Here is a 21,807-nt window from a genome sequence, read left to right as displayed (position 1 = left end):
TACACAGAATTCTTTCAGTAAGAAATAAAGTTGAGCAGTTTTAGAGCAGATTTGAGATGGGTGTGGCCCACCAACGTGGAGATGAAAATGGTGTTCAGGTTGCCCGATTGCCATCAGATTTGGGGTCCTCTCTTAAGCTAAAGGACGAAAAGCCCCCCAAATGTTTCTTCACAACAGCAGGTAGAGCCCCCCTCTGCCACCGCCCCAGACCAGTAACCACAAACTTCTCCTCCCCGCCGCTCTCCGGCAACACATCCATCAGCCCTCTCCTGCCGCCTTGTACGTCGCAAAATGTACTGCTGTGAAAAAAGCCCCAATCTCGTCCTCCCTCGCCACCCTCCCCACACAGTACTAGACGCCGCAATTCGGGCTGCCCCTCAGCTGGAGGAGGAGCTGCTTCACCACATCCGTCGGTGTCAGCACCGCTCGCTGGCCACGGTGGCACACACGCCTCGCCGCAATGCCGTGTGCAGACTGATTTTTCTCATGTGAATAAAATAGACACCAATTTTCGATTTATGTCAGGGGTTAAAGAAGTCATTTTGTGTACAATTCCTCAGTAACTTGGCCTCTCATATTTGTATATCACCATTTTTGAAAGAATTTAATTTGGCCAAAAATGACAGTAACAGTGCGGGCTTCCCCTTAATTCAAAGGCCTAGAAGTAATGAATCATAGAAGATGAACATCATATTTACCCCCTAATTGAACCCATTTCTGGGCATATTGGGAAAGGTGAACACGCCCTTAACTAATACAAATCGCCTATAAAATGTAGTCTCCGATACAAGTGGCAGAAGCCAAAACACATAGAATTATCATTAATCTTGAGGATGAGGAGATTTGGAAAGAAGAATGAAGTTTCATATCTTCAAACTATACCTCGTGAATTGACAACACAAATTTTATGTCGAGCAGCCAGCATCCTCATCAACCGATATCTCTAGCATGAAGACGACTGTGGCTGAGCTGAAGGTTTTGCTAGAGAGAAAGAGACGCGCGAGAGAGGGGCCTAAGATGGATGAGAAGGGTGGATCATCGTGACTGCACAGGAAATCGAAGAACACCGAGGTGGATGTGCGGATCGTGGACGATGAGATCACGGTGAAGCTGGTGCAGCAACTGCCTGCTGTCTGCATCCAAGGTGCTTGATGAAATGCAGCTTGACCTGAATCATGTTGCTGGTGGCCTCATTGGTGATTACTACACTTACCATTTTAACTCCAAGGTTAATTAACTTGTATACTACTTTCATTTTAGTTTTGCACTTGTTTATCGATATTAATCTACATGATTATGGTGGCAGATTTGAGAGGGCTCAATTGTGTATGCGAGTGCAGTTGCAGACAAGCTCATCCAAGTTGTAGATAAACAGTATGCTGCAGTCCCCACCAATTGAGTATTAGGTAAATTTATTGGCAAAACTAGTTTTTGTCACAACCAGTAGGAAAGTAAGTTTGCTGAGAGAATGAAAAAGATCAAAAGAAGTGAGTCAAAGTGGTGAAAGAGAGAGTTTCTGAATAAGAGTATGAATTGGTACACGCATTCTTGATCTGTAACACATGCTTACTAAGTCAGTAGTGGGGTTGTCCTATTTCTATCTTTCAACTAAAGTTATGGCTTTAATTCCATGTTTGTGCATTCATGGAATCCAATTAACATATTTTGTTTTTATAATTAATGCATGTCATCTCTCTAATCTCTATATAGTGTTTCTTGCCATTTTCCCCGCTTAATAAGTTGATCAATTAAATTTCAGGTTATAGAGAGGGGATTTGTTGTAAACAAGACTTATGCTGAAGTGAAGTTCCAAGAATCACTCTTTATGTTATCTATAATTCACTTGAAACTAGAGGAATACAAGCTGAAATGTTATGGTTGTTTGAAAGAGTATTGCTAAGGAGTAATTATTTTCTCAAACTATTTATTTGTAACCATTTCAATTAATTAGACGAATGAAGTCAGTTTAATTATGAGTTATAACCAATACTAACAAAACAACAATTAAAGGAAAATAGTAGGGCGAGCACAAAGGAGATCCAATCGATTGGCCACCTCCCCAAATCCAACATAAACTTGTTGCCCCTCCCCTGAGATCGGTGTGCATCTTAATCTATGGTTTATTAATCATACCGGAATCAATGCAGTATTGCAAAATGTGGATATGATCGATAAAGAAAGAAAACAAAAGAGAAAAAAAACCCCCACAAGACGAAGATGGAGGTGAAAGAAAATGCTGAAACAAAAAACATAAGAAAAAGAGTAACTACGCCCAGCCTTGAACCCTATCCCCTTCCTTGATTGCACCATTCACAGCCGATCTTGTCGACCGACGATGCCTTAACTGCGTCTTGTACTGTTGGAACCTCAAGAAACCCTTCTCTCTTCTTCTTTCAGAGCCCAAATCACGTAAACACTACTAGAAAAATTGCTTCTCACTACACTTTTTTTATCACACTTTATAAAAAGTGCCAGCATAGATGTACTATCTACACACTAGCTTTTCACTGCACTTTATAATATATTGTTACTGCACTTCAACATAAAAAGTGCCATCATAGATGTACTATCTACACACTACCTCTTACTACAGGTACCCGGTGCTGCACTTGCATAAGTGTCATTATAGATGAAGTGTCAGCACAGTAATTTTCTAGTGACAATTTTAAGTGTCATTACAAGCCAATTTTCTAGTAGTGAAACAAATGTAACGTAAAATTTATAACGAAATGTTTTGATAATAACTAACTAAAAAATAGGTGCATCTAATTTGTTTCTAAATACTAATAAACCCTGGGAAATAAAATGACTCATAAAGCCAACTATATCGATTTTTCACTCAAACTAAATGATCCATGAAGCAGTTACATTAATTAGCTCCACGAGAAATTGATTCTTGATTTGCAGTCGGTTCTCAAACGCGAAAAATTTTGGTCATTTTTCATATGTATTTTTAAGAATTTAAAAATACTTTCATTGTGCTTTATTTTTTCCCCCTTAATGTAAACGAATGTAACGTAAAATTCATAACGAAATGTTTTGATAATAATAGGTTTGTTTCTAAATAATAAACTCTGGGAAATAAAATGTCTCATAAAACCAATTATTTTTGTTTTAAACTTCAAATCAATTAACTAGCCATTTCTGAAGTTCACTATTGCATCTTAATTCACTGCTAATTTATAATCAGTAGTGCAAAATGCGGAAATGATCAATAAACACGAAGAGGAAGAAATTCTTGATTCAAACCAACACAATACGAAAGAAATTCTGGATTACAGAAGAGAAAATTAGGTCAATTGAGTCCGTGCATGATAAATCAATTAACTAGCTAGCCATTTCTGGAGTATTAATCACGCAGGAAAACAGTAGTGCAAATGATAAATAAACCAAAAAAAAAATGAAAAAAGAGAAAAACTAAACAACATAACACGATAAGAGGAAGAAAATCATGAATATAGAAGATTCAAACCAACATAATACGAAGAAAATCTCGATGATTGAAACCAAGATAACACTGTTGGCAATTGAAACTAAAAATATAACATATAACTGTCTCACATCGGTGTCAAGACTGAAACTAGTATATAAGTCTCATGGACCCCTCCTCCTATCACCAATTGATTTTAGGATGGAACCCATGAATTTCTATCATGGTATCAGAGCAGCTAACGATCTGTAATTCGTTAGTTTGTTTGATAACCAATTGTTAATATACCTATCCAAAAACAAACAAAAAAATTCACACAAACCAAATTTGATGCTTCGATTTATCATATTGTCATCCCCTCAAACCAAGCCCCTCGACTACAAATCCGAGCAACAATCCAAACCAACCCTAAACCTCCACATAATAGTGCTCCACTACGCGCAAGCAAAATTGTAAAACCCCAGTTCAAATTTCCCCGGCTAAGCTACCTGTTTCTGATCTCTCTCTCGATCAGTTGTCTATATCCAAAAATGGGTCAAATGCTTGGTTGTATTCAAGTAGATCAGTCTACTGTTGCTGTGAATGAGCAATTTGGCAGGTTTGAAGAGGTGCTAGAGCCTGGCTGCCAGCCACGGTCTTTTGGCTACCAAGCGACAAAATTATCCAACATCGGAGTCTTAATCGGGGCCGCTGACGTCGAGGTCAATGCACGGCGGCGAAAGCTCCTACCTTGGATGGCGAAGTAGCCACTGAACGGCTACGACCGCGGCCTCCGCGAGGGATGGCGTCGCTGCCCGACGCAGCGACCAAGATCGACGGTACCGATTCAAACGGGAAAGGTGTGACCCCGACGCGGAAGCGTTACGACCATCGCTGAGTAGAAGCAGGGGGTCTCGACGAGCGCGACGTGAACGCGATAGAGGATGTCGCCACGGCGTCGAATGGACAGGAACACGGTGTCGCGTGAGGAGACGGCAGCGGCGCATGTACGCCGAGCAGCAGACCGGTGGCTAGTCGCGCCGGCCGAAGGCGTGGCAGCTCCACCGACGGCGGCAGTAGAGGACAGACAGAGCGACGGCTGAACGCGCTGGAAGTCGAGCTTGCTTCGTTCCAGCGGAAGACAAGGGCAAGCTTCAATCCGGATGGTCGGCGACAGCGTCGAGTTGCCGTGAAGAAACGGGAGGCGGCGCTGGTTCTCTTCTTGAATTAGGGTTTATTTTGGAAGATTGGGGGAATTCCTACTTAGCGTAATGTAAAGAGGGATTTACAATAAATCCCTCAAGTCTTGTTAAATTATAGCCAATACCCCATTCATTTTTTAATTCCAGTAGACAGCCCCCAACTTCTGCTATATTTCCCCACGACCCCAGCCAAAGTAATCATACACAAAGCCCCCAGCAACTTTCGGAAAATATCGGGGCAGTCCCTAAACCCATTCCGAAACTTAAGAATTTTGCAAAGATTATGTTATATGCTCATGCAATTGAGAAAGAACAAAAATGGTTGATTGGCCCGTGGTGGGGAGCGCAGATCAGGAGGTGACAGTAACCCTAAATCCGGAGATAAATCTGTATTCAAGGAATGTCCGGCCGAGGGGGAGAGGATGAAATCCGACCGAACAATTCCTCTCCAAACCTATGTTGGCCGAGTAGGCCAAAGACGACAGCCAGTGAGAGGACGAGAAGGATCAATGGAGGAATGACCCAAGAGCAAATAGTTAAAGAATTATCCGGTTAGGGGGAGAGGTCAGCCCCAGCCGGATAATTCATCGAGGTAACTATGCCCGGCGAAGAAGAAGCAACCGAGAAAAGAGAAAGAAGTAGCTGACTGATCTACATGAGAAGAAAACAACAAGTAGCTGTGAAAGGAGGCGCGGTGCATGATCATTACATGAGTCAAATCTGTCAGAATTAGCTCCTTTACAAGAGTCAAAACTGTCAGAACTAGCTCCTCGATAAAAGTAAAAACTGTCAGAATTAGCTCCTTGACAAGAGTCAAAACCGTCAGAACTAGCTCCTCGACAAGAGTCAAAACTGTCAGAATTAGCTCCTTGACAAGAGTCAAAACTGTCAGAAAAATTGAAGAAGGCTCCTCGACACGAGTAAAAACTGTCAGATCGGCTCCTAAGACACAAGCAAAAACTGTCGGAATTGGCTCCTAAGACACGAGTTAAAACTGTCAACCAAAATTGAAGAACTCCTTGATATGAGTCTAAACTATCAATGATGAACTGAAGAAGCTCTATGATACGAGCATAAACTATCAATGGAATATTGAAGGACTCCTAAATATGAGTATAAACTATTTATCAAATTGGATATCGTGCAAGTTGAATATCGAAAAGTTCGATACTCAACTTGAGGGGGAGTGTTGAAGATCAGCAATTCAAGCAATCATGGGCAATCAATCAAGCAACAATCAAGGAGATTGACAGAGCAAGAATTAAGGAAGATTGACATAGAGAATCAAGGGAATTGATAGCAATTATCATAAATGTAATAGAGTGAAATATGGCCTTAATTGTATTACCATACATAGGGTCCGAGTCCACCCTATATAAGGGACTCGGCTGCTTTCATTGTAGACACAACAACACACAACAAAACACATAGAAATAATTCCAGTCTAATACAATGTAGTCCATAAAGCTTTTCCCGTCTTTTACCTTCTGCATTTGTATTTTATTTTCCGCATTATATTTTCAACATGGTACCAGAGCTGGTCGCCGACTGTGGGTCTTATTTAACTGACCCAGCAGTATATCTGGGCTGAAACCGAAAAAAATGACCGACCCAGCAGTATAACTGGCCTGAAAATTTGGGCCAAGTAATCCCAACCGATCGAAAAAAATTGGACCGATTGTCCAACCGATTAGAAAAAAGTCCAACCCCTCCAACGTTCACCTTGAAGGGTTTGAGAGAGGGTGTTGGCAATTGAAACTAAAAATATAACATATAACTGTCCCACATCGGTGTCAAGACTGAAACTAGTATATAAGTCTCATGGGCCCCTCCTCCTATCACCAATTGGTTTTAGGATGGAACCCATGGATTTCTATCAAACACGAAGAAAAATTGGTGACACTACAAAAAAAACGTTGATATGCTCGCAAAAACATCATTTTGCAAGCACTTTGCAAGTAGAAAGGGTGCTAGCATTTTCGCTTGTCGCAAAGTTTGCGAGAACAATAGCAAGCACATTCTGAAAATTTGCAAGCACATTAACTAGTGCTCGCAAACTGGCTTGCAAAATCTGGTGGCCTTTGCAAGAAATTTTTGCTCGCAATACTTAATGTCGCAAATTCAACTTCGGCGAGCATTCTCGTGCTTGCAAAAATAATTCCATTTTCTAACTTCATTTTGCAAGCACCGCTGTGCTTGCTGTTCAGCATTTATTTGAAAAAACTTTCTATTAAATATTTTTAATTTTTTTAAAAATTAATATTAGAATTTATTTTTTCAAATCATAGTATGAAATAACTCAATTGAATGAAGAAAATTCAAATTTTACGTAGATACAATATATTGTTTCACACTTCAATTCAATCAAATCACAAATTAAGTTCAAATACTACTAGTTTCCACTATTTAGTTCAAATACTACTAGCCACTTCTTCTACACTCTTGAACTTGCTAACGGAGGACTTTTACTAGCTCCCGCAATTCTTCGATCTCTTGATGCAAAGGCTGTACTCGTCGCTCGAGAAGCTCATCAACCTGCTCAGTGCTGAGGCCAGACGAGCCGGAAGATGAGCCGGAAGATGCATAGCCCGCAGCTGAGCTGGTAGCACATGGAAAATACATGCTTGTCGCTTGCCCAGCTCCAGGAACCTGTTTCCTTTTCTTAGCCCTCCCAAAAAGCTCGAGAAAGATTGCATCGTAATCTGGATCTTCCCCTTCAGCACGCAACTCTTCAGCCCTTGCCAAAACTCTCTCCTTCAAACAAACAAACAAACGTACAATAGCAAGCAATTAGCAAAAGATAATGTCTGCATAGTCTATCTATTTGTGTTTCCAAAATCTGAGTTCATTTTGTAAATATATGGACGCATATATTCAGAGCTCTTAATCTTCTGAAAACAGAACTTACAGAACTTACTCTTCTGAAAAGTTACAGAAGCATACTCTCCCAAAACAGAACTTACAGAAGCATGATAATAAGCTAAACATGTTTTATAATGTCAATAAAATTCACCTAAACTGAAACAGGAAACTAAAGCTCAAACAGCAAATTACCTCAATTTCTTTGGCTTGTTGTGAACATAACTCGTATGAGTCCTTTAGCCTATGAGTCTTGAGAAATAGTTCCCAAAATGGAGGGAGATTTCTATGGTTCTCTTTAGCCTGCAAACAATTTTAATAAAAATTTAACAATAATTAAAAATGTAAACAACTGAAACTGGAAAATACAATTCTTACCATTTTTTTGGCTGTCACATCAAATGCAACACAGCCATTAGCATGTGTGCCAAGAGCCTTCACTTTCCCCTGTCTGCGATTGTTCGAACGTCTTTTGGAAGCCTTTATAGCATCAGCCGTATTCCAAGCTTTACAATAGTCATTCCACACGGCGCCAAGGAAGTAGGTTGGTTTCTTTTTTGCCTTTCTCATCTTGCTGATATAATCTCCATACCTAACTTTGCATTTTCTTTTAAATGCATCTAACGCGAGATTTTGATCATATTTCTCGACGTTAGCATGTTTCTGCACAAATAATAAAAGAAAAAGAGTGTTAGAACAATATATCAAATAAATATAAAAAAGAAAAGAAGTGTGTTATAATGACAGTCAAGGTAAATTCTAAACACTATCTAATCAATGATGATAAAAAAAAAAAGATGCATATTACCTTGAATTCCAGCCAATAAACTTCAATGTGGTGTTGCTTAAGACTTTTTTGAAAGAAGGCGTCTGGGAGAACAATCTTATGAAAAACATCAAGACAAATATTGGATACATCTTTGGTAGGGTAGAGCCTGCACATCAATCAATGTATAGTTAGTAAATTATAAAAATTCGGTTAACATAATCATCCACTTACATTCCATCCTCCCTAAGATGTATGATTTTTCTTCCGTATCGATCAGGGAGATCAGGTTGATCAGGTGCTATTGGTGAATGTACTCCAACTGTTTCTTCATCCCCTTCTTCTTCTGGTGACACTTCTATGTCAAAAAGTGTGAAGATATTCTCTATCTCAGGAGGAACGTCCACTAGTTCCTTAAGCTGAGTGCCACGGGATGAGGCTTCTCTAAGTCGTCCGGTAAATCCTCCTCTAGGCATTTAACTATAAGTTCAAACATTATGTAATATTTTCTCTATTTTCAAATTCTTGGTGCTATTCTACATGTTAAATGACATTTTGATGAATGAATAAAATGATGTTCATGAATGAAAGCAAGATACATTCAGATTTGTGGAAACAGCAAGCAAGCGAATAGCAAGAGAATTGTTCCTGTCCATTCCTAAACTAGTTATGAAAAAATTTGTATCATCAGGTTATGATAAATATGCAAGTTATGCACTGGGAGACAATAAGAAACATATCATACTAGGGCTCAGGAGAAAATTTATAGATAAATTAGATCAACGAAGCTAAGTCAGGTACATTTCTTCCCTACTAGGAACAACAAGTGGGTGTAAACATGATCAAAAGAAAAGCACCTTGGCGACAATAGAACTTGGCTGCTCTGGTAGCTTAACCTGCAATCAGAAGCACGAATTATTAAAACAAAACAAAAAGAGAGAGAGATGCACCGAGCTTCACGGCTTCAGGAATATAAAAGGACACCTCACACATTTAACCAAAAACAACTCCTCAAGTTTACAAAGCCTCTTAGCCTAACTATATGTATATGTGCATTACCCTAACTATGTTGGACCAATAGCCTCTGAGTTTTATGTTTCCAATTCAAGTGTATTGATGTGTGAAAAGAAGCATACAAGCTATTTATCCTAAGGGAAAATATGGCAATTCACGACGGGGATAGCACAATTTAATTGGACATAGTGAATTACAAGTAATTTAAGTGATGATTTGAAGAAATGAATTGATAGTAGAGAGGGAAATTGAAAAGAAAAGCTTAGGAAGGAAGTGGTGCCGAGATTCAGCGAGGTGAATGAGATCTGAAGATTCAGAGTTACACATAGAATCATAAAGCAAACATGTTTCTGCATTGAAATTCAGAGTTACACATAGAAACATAACCATCTGGGAATTTCAAAATGTTCAGCCACTTAAGCAATAAATTCATACTTTCTTTGTCAAGCGTGAAATTAGCCTTATGATATTTCCCGCCATATGGCCAAAGTTCAGGTGTTATACCAATCTCTTCCAAATCTCTTCTTGCATTGGCATTGTCCTTCGTCATGCCTTCTACATTCATGATGGTATTGAAGATATTGTCGAAAACATTCTTCTCTATGTGCATGACATCCAGGTTGTGACTAATCACATTTGTCATCCAATACGGGAGATCCCAAAATATGCTTCGTTTATTCCATCCAAAAATCTTACTCAACTTGGAGTTTGCTGTTTCTGCACCTTCATCAAACACTCTATGGAATTCAAATTGTTCCAAGTTATCAAGTATCTCTTCTCCTTTTAAGAACGGAGGAGGACCAGAATGCTCAGTTCTGTTCTTCATAAAGTTCTTTTTGTCTCTGCGGAATTGGTGATTTCTATTGAGAAACCTCCTATGACAATCAAACCAAGTGGTTTTTCGTCCATGCTTCAGGGAGAAAGCTCGTGAGTCCTCCATACAATATGGACATGCACGGTGCCCAGATGTGCTCCATCTGGATAACATTGAATATGCGGGGAAGTCACTGATAGTCCACATCAATACTGTGTGCAATTGAAAGTTCTATTTTCTTGATATATCATATGCTGGAATTCCTTCAGTCCATAAATCTTTGAGCTCTGCAATCATGGGTTGTAGAAATACATCAATTTTCTGTTTTGGATTCTTCGGACCAGGCACAATCACAGTGAGAAACATGTATGGATTTTTCATGCACATCCACAGAGGCAAATTGAATGGAGTTAAAATCACCGGCCATACTGAGTACTATGAACCAGATTGACCAAATGGTTGAAATCCATTTGTGCTAAGTGCCAACCTGACATTTCTTGATTCAGAAGCAAATAGGGGATGTGTCTTGTCGAATGTTTTCAAGGCTGCAGAATCCGCCGGATGACGCATCTCCCCTGAAGTCTGGGCGTTCTCTGCGTGCCATCGCATTGATTGAGCTGTAACTTCAAATGCATACAAACTTCTTAATCTTGGGCATAGAGGAAAACAGTACATCTTCTTGAATGGACGACTGCCATTACCCTTAAATCTAGCATGACCACAAACTTTGCATTCGGTCCTATTTTCGTCTTCTTTCCAATTGATCATGCACCCTTTCGTGCAACAATGTATCTTGAGAACAGGCATATCTAAAGCCTGCATTTGTTTCTTGCACTTATAAAAACCGTTAGGCATACGATTCGGTTTCGGCAAATGCTCTTCCATAAACTGACACAACTCGTCAACAGCTCGTTGAGACAATTGATGTTCAGACTTTAGAGTCATTAGTCGAGCATTTGTTGACAACTCAGAATAATCACATCCAGCCCACAAATCAGACTTAGACGCTTCTAACATATTATAGAACTGTTGCGACTCATTAATGGGGGGCTCTGGCATGTACGTAGGCGGAACATATTGCCAAGGCTCGTGAGCACTTGATTGTCCCCACACATCCTGCACCATATGCTGGTATGGATTTGATGGTGTATCAAAATCCATGGATTATGTCTGTGACGATGCTCCGACATCAGACGGTGCTCCAACATCGTAATGAAATCTCCAATCATAATAATTCCGAGTAAACCCCTTCTTCACAAGATGCTCCTTCACCCTGTCCGTATGAAAATATTTGATATTATCACAACGTGCACATGGACATCTAATTTTCGAGCCATCCATTCTAGAAGGGTGTTGAATAGCAAAATTTATAAACTCATCTAATCCATCAATAAAATCCTGATTGAATTCTCCAGTGGGAAATTTTCTCTTATACATCCACTCTCTTCCTGGAATAATATTCATTTTCACTATCCTATCATACCAAAAAAAAATCAAATCAAATCAAATCAAATAACATTTCAAATTATTTAATTTCATGTATCTGTATAAATATATAATATAGAGAGTTCAAGACTTTTGCAAGTAATTGATTACACATTTTATCAGTATTTTTATTTGGAAGCAATTTTTTTATTTGGAAGAAAATAGCTAAGTAGATGAAGCTTACTAGTTACTATAATAAAATGTTAACTCTAAATGTTGAGCCAGAGATTGGGTTATCAAGAAACCCATCTGTCGCCAATTTGCTTCTCTCTTCTTGTTTCAGAGCCCACAACGCCATCTCCTCCGACCTCAGAGAAAGATGGTTCGGCCAGTAATTGACGTCCCAAAACCCCAGAGTCTTCTCGAACATCATCTTCGCATCATCTTCGTTGACCACACTTCTTATCAAGAACAGCGGCAGAGGTGGGGGAATGTGGTGGATGCGTCGGGGGCCGGTGCGGTTTTCGTTTGAAGAAATCGAATTCGGGGACGGCGACTGTGGTGTTCGACGATGAACTTGAACTCTCTCCCCTCCTCATCTCCGATCTTATTTTTTGCTATAATTCTTAATTATGTTTATCTATGCAATCCAACTCTTTCTATCTTCTATTTATAGGATTCATCCGTAGTGGGAATTAAAGGAGAATTTTCATTCAAGATCGAGCGGAAATAATTTAGTAATTATTACTCCCTCCGTCCCCCAATTTGAGTCACTATTTGACTCGGCACGAGTTTTAAGGAAAAGTTTGAATGTGTGGTGTAATAAATGGAGTTAGGTAGTGAAATGTGGGGCCCCTTTGACTTTTGGTGTAATGAAGGGTAATTTTGATGTCCAAAAATGGTAAGTGGGAAGAGTGACTCTTATTGGGGGACGACCCAAAATGGAAAAGAGTGACTCAAATTGGGGGACGGAGGGAGTAATAATCATTTCTTTTCCCAAAGTTAATACTGTTGGAAATCATGGAAGAAATCAAGGGATATTCTACAAAGATTGCATGAAATCAGACACGAAATTGAGAATTTCTAGATGATTGATTAGGGAAATAGATTGAGAAAAATCTTACCTTGTATAACATCTCCTTAGCCTATATATCGTGTATCATTGTCATTGTGAATAATATAACAGAAATATACCTTTCAACATGGCATCAAGAGCAAATTTAAGGCTCAGAAACAAATCATCATAGCCCAGAAAATACCCTTCTCGACCAATACATGCGAGAATCTGTCCAAGGAAAATGTCAGAAAACAAACCCGATATTGAACCCATAGCCGAAAAAATCAGATCAAGTAAGAGCGTCACCATAGCCTTCAAATTGAATGGCTCGAATTACTCACTATGGGCACGATTAATGAAGGTGTCCATTGGCGGCCGAGGAGTCTACCCCCACATCTCCGGAGTACCGTCCCCACCGAAGCCGGGGGAGAACGGATTCACAGATTGGGAAGAGATAGACTTGATTGTCTTCTCTTGGATTATCGACAACATGGAGACAAATCTCATAGCCGACTTCGCACACCACCAAACAGCGAAGTCCCTGTGGGATACGCTCGCGGTGACATTTGCGAGTTCATCGGACTCGTACCTAATTTATGACCTGCGAGACAATCCAAGAGATCATGAATTGTAAGGAGATTCAACGCTAGAAGCGTACTGGAGCCGTTTACACGGTCTGTGGATCGATATCGATCGATGTTCACATAAGACCATGAATTGTTGCGACAAAGGAGTGGAACAATACCGAGAAATCAAATCAGAATTGCGTCTATTCAAATTTCTCACCGGACTAAACGAGAAGTATGACTGGATTCGACGAGAGATCCTCAAAGAGGATCCCTACCCCTCAGCCGACGTAGCGTATGGATGGGTGAAACGGGAGGCAGCTCGACTCAAGATCATGTCACCGGCGTCCGATTCAACATCCATCACTGTCGGGAATGAAGCATCATCGGGGGTCAGATTCGGATTTGGGGCAAGAGAGTATCGTCCAAAACAGAAACAGAACCGAGGTCAGCCGACGCCGACACCACGTTCGGCCACCAACCGCCGGGGAAACAACCGGCCAGACAAGTCAAACCTCTGGTGCTCCCATTGCGGAATGCACAAACATACCAAAGAAACGTGCTTTCAATTGGTAGGGTACCCAGAGTGGTGGGAGGAAGAGAAAGCCGCCAAAGCTAAGGTTGCCGTCGGAATCAATGGCGGAGGGAAAAACCAGATTGAAGGGGGTCAAGCCGTGATGAAATTCCAGGAGAGGAGGACCGAAGCCGGAGGTCTCTCGACTGGCGGTGGCGGCCGCAGTGAGAGCAGCTGCGACGGAGGGAAGACCGCAGAGGCGATGAGCGCCTCTCTCAGAATCGACGACGGCGGAAATGGAGGTACAGGGCTGGGGGATGAAAACCTTAGCCCATTTAGAAAAAGCCTTGCAATTAAATCCCCAATTCCTAGGAAATTTGGTATTTTACCCCATTCTGGTAGTTATAAACATAGGACCCCCCAGAGTTTTGATAATTCCAAAAACGACCCCATCATCTGCAAAAACATGTTTTCACCCCTAGAAAATCTATCTTATGCTTTGAGGCCCAGGATTGTGGTATTGTTAATGACACGGGATGGATCTTCGATTGTTGGGCCACTGATACTATGTCTTACGATCGGAATGATTTTTTAGAAATTCATAAGACCCCAAAATCACACATAAAAACTGCAAGTGGGGGGATAATACCAGTTGAAGGGGCGGGAACTATAGAAATTTTCCCTAATGTTCACATTCCCAACTGCCTCTATGTTCCTAAACTGTCCCAGAAATTAATGTCAATCAGTCATGTGACGAAGAATTTGAATTGTTCTCTACTGATGCACCTGAACTTCTGTATGTTGCAGGATATCCGGACGGGGAAAGATTATTGGACGTGGCACTGAGCGTCGTGGGCTCTACTTTGTGGACGAGATTGCTCGACAAGATGGTGCGGCGATGCTTGCTCACGGGTCTACTAATCAAGATACTTGGCTCTGGCACCGTCGGATGGGCCATACCTCTCCGGGTTATTTGAAATCCTTATTTCCTAAACTCTTTGTTCCTAGAAATTTTTCATGTGAAGCTTGTGTTTTGGCCAAGAGCCACCGAAACTCTTTTAAACCAAATGATACTCGTGTTGACACTGTTTTTTCCTTGATTCACTCTGATGTGTGGGGCCCAGCGCCTGTAGGAACTAGTTCTGGCTTTCAATATTTTGTGATATTTGTCGATGATTGCAGTAGAGCTACTTGGGTTTATTTCATGAAACATAAATCGGAAGTATATGATAAATTTGTGATGTTTTATAAAATGATTCGAACTCAATTTCAGACGTCTATCAAAATCTTGCGATCTGACAATGGGGGGGAATTTTTAAATAGCTCCATGACAAATTTTTTCAGTGAAAATGGGTTAGTACACCAAACTTCTTGTTCCCACACACCAGAACAAAACGGGGTAGCAGAACGAAAAAATAGAATCATCCTTGAAATGACCCGAGCCCTCTTATTTGACTCTAAGGTACCCCTATCCTTCTGGCCTGAAGCTATAGCCACCTCCGTTTACCTTCTTAATCGCCTTCCCACTAAAGTGCTAAACCGAAAGACCCCTCTAGATCATCTATCTACCTTAACTAAAGTCCCATCAGCCTTATCCTTACCCCCTAGGACTTTTGGTTGCTCCGTCTACGTGCAAGTCCCAAAACATGAAAGACATAAATTCTCTCCTTGTGCAATTAAGTGTGTTTTCTTGGGATATGGGGTTAACCAGAAAGGCTATCGATGCTATGAACCCAAGACCAAGCGAGTCATTACCACCATGAACTGCAACTTCCTTGAAACCGAATTTTTCTTCCACCTTGGGACTCAGGGGGAGAGTGTGAGACAGGGGGAGCCGTCTGTCCAAAATGACTCCCTTCGGTGGTATGTGCCAAGTACCTTTGATTCGGACCCAACAGAGCAAGTTGGCACTGTTCATGAGCCGATCCCATCTACAGAGACGATCCCGACGACGCTTCCGCCGTGCACCTCTGATCCTACCGTAACGGAATCCGAGGTAATATCTAGTAATCCTGAAATTTCAGATATCACCCCTAACTCACTTGATACAGAAGACGAGGAGGATACCATTATTGATCAGGATACAGGGCAGTATGTACTCCCTCCTCGGAGTACGAGAGGAGTTCCGCCAAAGAGATATTCGCCAGAACGAATAGGAAGGAAGAGCAGGTACTCAGTAGCAAACTTTTCCGAAGCCAACATATCAAAAATGGCTAGAGCGTTCCATACGGCACTGTGCGAGGAGGAGATCCCTAGAACCTTTGAAGAAGCTGTCAAAGTTAAGCACTGGAGGGAGGCAATGCAAGTCGAGATGAGGGCACTGAAAAGAAACGGCACCTGGGAAGTTAGCTCGTTGCCCAATGGAAAGCACACAGTTGGCTGCAGGTGGGTCTTCACAATTAAATGGAGACCAGATGGAAGTATTGATCGATACAAGGCTCGATTGGTAGCAAAGGGCTACACACAAGACTCAGGGAGTGGACTATTCGGAGACATTCTCCTCAGTCGCAAAAATGAATACTATAAGGGTCTTGCTATCAGTTGCGGCAAATAAAGACTGGCCACTACATCAGTATGACGTCACCAACGCCTTTCTTCACGGAGAATTAAAAGATCCCATCTATATGGAGGCTCCACCCGGGTCCACAGAAGAATTTGGAGAAGACAAAGTGTACAAGCTGAAGAAAACACTGTATGGGCTGAAGCAGTCCCCGAGAGCTTGGTTCGGGAGATTCACAGAAGTAATGAAGCAATATGGCTATCAGCAGAGTAACTCCGATCACACGCTTTTCATCAAACAGAGGGGAGAAAAGATCACCTGCCTAATCATCTATGTGGATGATATGATCATTACAGGCGATGATGCAGAGGAGATAAAGGGTCTTAAGGGACATTTGGCTACAGAATTTGAGATGAAGAATCTAGGAGATCTCAAATACTTCCTTGGGATCGAAGTGCTCAGATCTGGAAAGGGAATCTTCATTAATCAGCGAAAGTATGTTCTCGATCTTTTAACAGAAATAGGGATGCTCGAGTGCAAACCCGCAGATACTCCTATGGTGCAGAATCATGGCCTTCAAATTATTAAAGGAGCAGCGTCGACTGATCGAGGAAGATACCAAAGGTTAGTAGGGAAACTCATCTATCTATCCCACACTCGGCCGGACATTGCATATGCAGTTGGGGTTCTGAGTCAGTTTATGCATAACCCACAAGACGAACATTGGGAGGCAGCACTTAGAGTAGTGCGCTACCTGAAGGGAACCGCCTGACATGGAGTGCTGTTCCGGAAAAATGGACATCTCGACATTCATGGATACACAGATGCAGACTGGGCAGGGAACCCGGTTGATAGGCGATCAACAGGAGGATATTTCACCTTTGTGGGTGGGAATCTGGTAACTTGGAGAAGTAAGAAGCAGAAAGTAGTGGCTTTGTCAAGTGCAGAGGCCGAGTTCCGAGGCATCAAAAGTGGACTCACTGAAATCCTTTGGCTTAGGAGAGTGATGAAGGAACTAAATCTCGAGTCACAGAAATCTTGCAAGCTACTATGTGACAATAAGACAACAATAAGTATCTCAGAAAATCCTGTGCAACATGATAGAACCAAACACGTCGAGATTGATCGACACTTCATAAAGGAGAACCTTGAAGAGAAGATAGTAGAAATCCCATATGTGAAAACCGAAGACCAACTGGCAGACATCTTGACGAAGGCCGTACCTGCAAAGAACTTTCAAGAAGTTTTAGGCAAGTTAAGTTTCGAAAATCCCGTCACTTAACTTGAGGGGGAGTGTTGGAAATCATGGAAGAAATCAAGGGATATTCTACAAAGATTGCATGAAATCAGACACGAAATTGAGAAGATTTCTAGATGATTGATTAGGGAAATAGATTGAGAAAAATCTTACCTTGTATAACATCTCCTTAGCCTATATATCGTGTATCATTGTCATTGTGAATAATATAACAGAAATATACCTTTCAACAAATACTCCCTCCCCATCACTTAAATATATGAACTATTTTGATTTTTAGTCTGTCTTTTAATATTGTGAACTATTTAGTCAATGAAAGTTTTGTTTCTATATGAAGTGAGACTCGTTCCCCGCTAATAGTTATTTCAATCATTTTTGTTTCTTTTTATCTCTTTATTACATTATCAATTATGCATTGAAATTCGTGCCTTCAAAAGTTCATACTTCCTCCGTCCCATAAAAATATATGCACTTTTCATTTTCGTTCGTTCCACAAAAATATGGGCATTCCATTTTTGGAAAGTTATATCAATATATTTAATACTCTTTAACTATCATTCTCATCCTTTCTCTTACTTTACAATATCATTCTCCTTCTCTCTCTTACTTTATCAGACCATTCTCCTCCTCTCTTTTACTTTACCAATTTTTCTTAATTTCTGTGCCATACCAATTGCCCATATTTACGAAGGGAGTTTTCGTTTTCAGTCTGTCCCAAGGTAGTTGTATCATTTCTTTTTTTTGCACACTTTATTCTCAGACATACTTTATTCATTCTCACATTTTATACTTTCCATGTTAACCTTTGATACATCAATTTTGTTAAATCTCATACCTAAAAAATATGTCGCAAGGGCGTCCTTGACATGGGGTATTTATATCTAATATATGCCAAATTTTATTTATGTACCCTTCTATGACCCATGCCAACAAAACTTACGGTTTCCATATCTATATATGTCATTTCAAATCCCTCTAGCATTCATTATTTACATATGTAGACCACATGCATGTTTGATAAGAATCTTCAGTTGCTGCCTATTTTAGCTTACGTTGTGCAACCACCGCTCTCAGGATAATTTCATTATGGTATTGCTATCATAAAAAAATAAAATACCATTGTTCATATCCTATAATATTATTCATTCCATTTAGCTATTTCTCCTCCTTCCCATTTTCTGTTTTGTTTGGAATTTGATCGTAATAACTAAAAGTGAGTGATGGGGTACGAACTAAACAAGCCCATCAGCCCAAAGCCCAAGGAAGAGTATGAGTTCGGCAATACCAAAGAGTTCGGAGGAGTTCGGCATTACCAAAGAGTTCGGCCTCAGCCTACAGCTCGGTAAAAGCCAACCAATCAAGCTCTGCTCTCAGGTCGGCATCAAGCTCTACTCTCAGATCGGCAACCAAAGCAGTTCGGTCTCAGTATTCGACCGAACAAGGAGTTAGTGGACCCATGCAGGATTTCCACAACTTCCAACACACCCACTACCACGTGGCGTCAACTCAGGCCACGATCTTAGGCCATGACCTACACGACATCCACGACTTAGGGTGGTGATGCAAGCCACGATCTTAGTTCAATATATAAATAGGACTTAGATCTGATAGAGAGAGGTTAGAATCTCTCTAGAGAAATAATCATATAGCAAGTCTGTGTTGTAAGCTGTAATTCGCAGATCAAGCAATACAAACCTGCCCCCGTTTCTCCCCGTGGATGTAGATTTACCTCCGTAAATCGAACCACGTAAAATTCTCTGTGTCGTAATTTATTTTTACGAGCATTCATCATCATCAAAAATTCGCCGATTCATCACTGGCGCCGTCTGTGGGAACCAGAGAACCAAATTTGTGATAAAGCGAATTTTTGACCATTTTTTCAACCCAAAAAATGCATACCAGATCGCAGAGTACCCGTATTCCTGCCCGTGAGAACCAGGAGAAAGCCAATCCATCCCATAGGTCTGGAAAACAGCCTAGGGATAAATCCACCACCAGTTCTCATGGCGAAGGAACAAGCCGCTCCAAAAATCGCCCCACCGAGTCTTCCCAGCAGCCTGATTTGAACGAGGCTGTCAAGCTGTTTTTGGCGGAAAAGCAGGAGGAATTCTTAACCTTCCTGCAAAAAAGCCAAAAGCAGCCGGGGACAAAAACGGCGGATTCTCCCTCTCCCTCCATACGAGACAGTCACTACCGCAGTAGTGTCATGTCTTCCAGAAGAAAGAATCCTCGGTACCGGAATCACAGGAGAACTCCATCTCCTCCATACCGAAGAAATGTCGGGTTCGCCATGTACGGAGCATTGAGGACTCCGTTCTCGGACGATATTACCCGAGCTTCCCTACCACCGAACTACCGAACTCCGTCGATAACCTATGACGGACTCGTGGATCCTCATGATTTCTTGGGACGCTATCAATATAACATGGCGAACCAGGGCCTCAACGAGGTCCACATGTGCAAGCTGTTTCCCGAGCTGCTTATCGGGAACGCAAGAAGGTGGTTCGATAGCCTCCCCCAAGGCAGCATTAGATCTTACCGAGATCTAATGGATGCTTTCCACAGGAGGTTCTTTCAGAAAGCGGAAGCCCGGATTACTTCGGCTCAGCTGCTTTCTATACGTCAAGGTCGCGACGAAAAGATCAGCGACTTCCTGACGAGATTCCATAAGGAATGCCTACAGGTAGATAATCTCAATGATCTACTTGTCATTTCGGCATTCCAAAATGGAATCCTGCCCGGAGCTCTCTACAGAAAGCTCGTGGAGTGCGGTCCGCAAACAGCTCAAGAGATGTGGGACATTGCGGACAAGTTTTCTCGTGCCGATGAGGCAGACCGTCGAAAACGGTCTTTAGACAGCTCATCTAGAGAAGACAAAAAGAAGCCCGGTCATAGCGATCAGAGGCATCCTCGCCGAACACCTTCTCCACTAAAGGAGAGATAGCGGTCATCCGAGGTGATCGAAAAAGAGCAAGTGTGTTCGCAGATTGCGCTTAAAAGTGCCGAGCAATCAGTTCGGCACCATCAAGCATAGCAATCACAGCAGCCGGAATCAGAGGCCGGCGAAATGACCGAAGTCACACCGGAGCCGAACTCGATGGTGTACGGCACTGAAGCCGTGATTCGGTTGAGATCGGCATATCCAGTCCCCGAACTCAATTTCTCCTCAGAAATGAATGGTGACGGACTGAGAGCCGAACTAGATCTTACCGAAGAAAGAAGAGAATTGGCCTGCCTAAAAGCAGCCAAGTACAAGGAGCAAGTAGCCCGGTATTACAACCAAAGGGTGAAGAAGCTGCAATTTCAAGTGGGAGATCTCGTCTTGAGAAACAACGAAGTAAGCCGAGCAGAAAAGCTGGGCGAACTCGAACCCACATAGGAAGGTCCATATCGGGTGTCAGAAGTCCTCGGCAAAGGGTCTTACAAATTGACTCACGCGTCAGGAGCACAAGTACCCCGAACATGGTACGTTTCCAACCTCAAAAAGTTCCATTTGTAAGAGACAGTCCGGTCAGTCAGTCTTATGTGTTTTCTTTGTTTTTTACTTGTTCTCGTCTCTACGTGCGTTGTGTCTGTCTATGTGAGTGTCGTCTCTTACAAATAAAACTGAGGTATCTTGTTCTTCGAAGGCTGATCCCCTTCTTAGAACATAAACAAGCCAACGATTGTGAGTCAAAGCTTCTAAAGAGGATACAAGACCACAATTCAGCTTAAACAAGCAGTTCGTCCGAAACGAGCTGCAACAAGCCAACGATTGTGCGTCAAAGCTTCTAAAGAGGATACAAGACCACAATTCAGCTTAAACAAGCAGTTCGTCCGAAACGAGCTGCAACAAGCCAACGATTGTGCGTCAAAGCTTCTAAAGAGGATACAAGACCACAATTCAGCTTAAACAAGCAGTTCGTCCGAAACGAGCTGCAACAAGCCAAAGATTGTGTGTCAAAGCTTCTAAAGAGGATACAAGACCACAATTCTGCTTAAAAATCAAGCACTTCGTCTGAAACGAACTGCAACAAAAGTCCGATTCTCGCGATAAAACTTGCCTGAATTAGGACAAGGGAAAGTCCAATCCATGCGATAAAACTCGCCGAATTAGGACGACCAAGTTCGGTCAAAGCAGTTTACCTCATAAGACCGAGGACGACCATGTCTAGTCAAAGAGGTTTACTGCATAAGACCACTTCGGTTAACTAGGAAAGTCCGATCCACGCGATAAAACTCGCCGAATTAGGACAAGGGAAAGTTCGATCCCGGCAACAAATCGCCAAATTAGAACACAAACCGAGTCCGGTCAAAAGATGTTTATTTCATCAGACCAAAGACGAGTCCGGTCAAAAGATGTTTATTTCATCAGACCAAAGACGAGTCCGGTCAAAGATGTTTATTTCATCAGACTAAAGACGAGTCCGGTCAAAAGATGTTT

General features: G+C 41.6%; 2 protein-coding genes and 1 pseudogene across 8 annotated transcripts; 1 reads left to right on the top strand and 2 right to left on the bottom strand.

The window, feature by feature from the left end:
• Positions 1–275: 275 nt before the first annotated feature.
• Positions 276–1,659, top strand: LOC121770531 (annotated as a pseudogene).
• A 5,293-nt stretch (positions 1,660–6,952) lies between these two features.
• LOC121770529 lies at positions 6,953–12,221 on the bottom strand. Of its 7 annotated transcripts, none has more exons than XM_042167248.1 (8): positions 11,734–12,221; positions 9,686–11,538; positions 9,094–9,132; positions 8,471–8,716; positions 8,279–8,405; positions 7,849–8,133; positions 7,666–7,773; positions 6,953–7,365 (listed from the first exon to the last, which is right to left on the bottom strand). In XM_042167248.1, the coding sequence occupies exons 4-8, from the start codon at positions 8,710–8,712 to the stop codon at positions 7,063–7,065; spliced, it is 1,065 nt and encodes a 354-aa protein (XP_042023182.1). In that variant the 5' UTR covers positions 8,713–8,716; positions 9,094–9,132; positions 9,686–11,538; positions 11,734–12,221; the 3' UTR covers positions 6,953–7,062. The 7 variants fall into 7 exon arrangements, with proteins under 7 accessions (XP_042023182.1, XP_042023186.1, XP_042023181.1 ...); XM_042167252.1 differs by having other exon boundaries at positions 9,755–11,538; XM_042167247.1 differs by having other exon boundaries at positions 8,471–9,132.
• On the bottom strand, positions 9,582–11,225 carry LOC121770371. The gene is made up of 2 exons (XM_042167111.1): positions 10,552–11,225; positions 9,582–10,227 (listed from the first exon to the last, which is right to left on the bottom strand). Exons 1-2 carry the CDS (start codon positions 11,223–11,225, stop codon positions 9,582–9,584), a joined length of 1,320 nt encoding a protein of 439 aa, XP_042023045.1.
• Positions 12,222–21,807: the final 9,586 nt, after the last annotated feature.

This window comes from Salvia splendens, chromosome 16 (genome assembly GCF_004379255.2).
Source record: "Salvia splendens isolate huo1 chromosome 16, SspV2, whole genome shotgun sequence".
NCBI lineage: Eukaryota > Viridiplantae > Streptophyta > Magnoliopsida > Lamiales > Lamiaceae > Salvia > Salvia splendens.
This window is presented reverse-complemented; position numbering and strand designations above follow the sequence as displayed.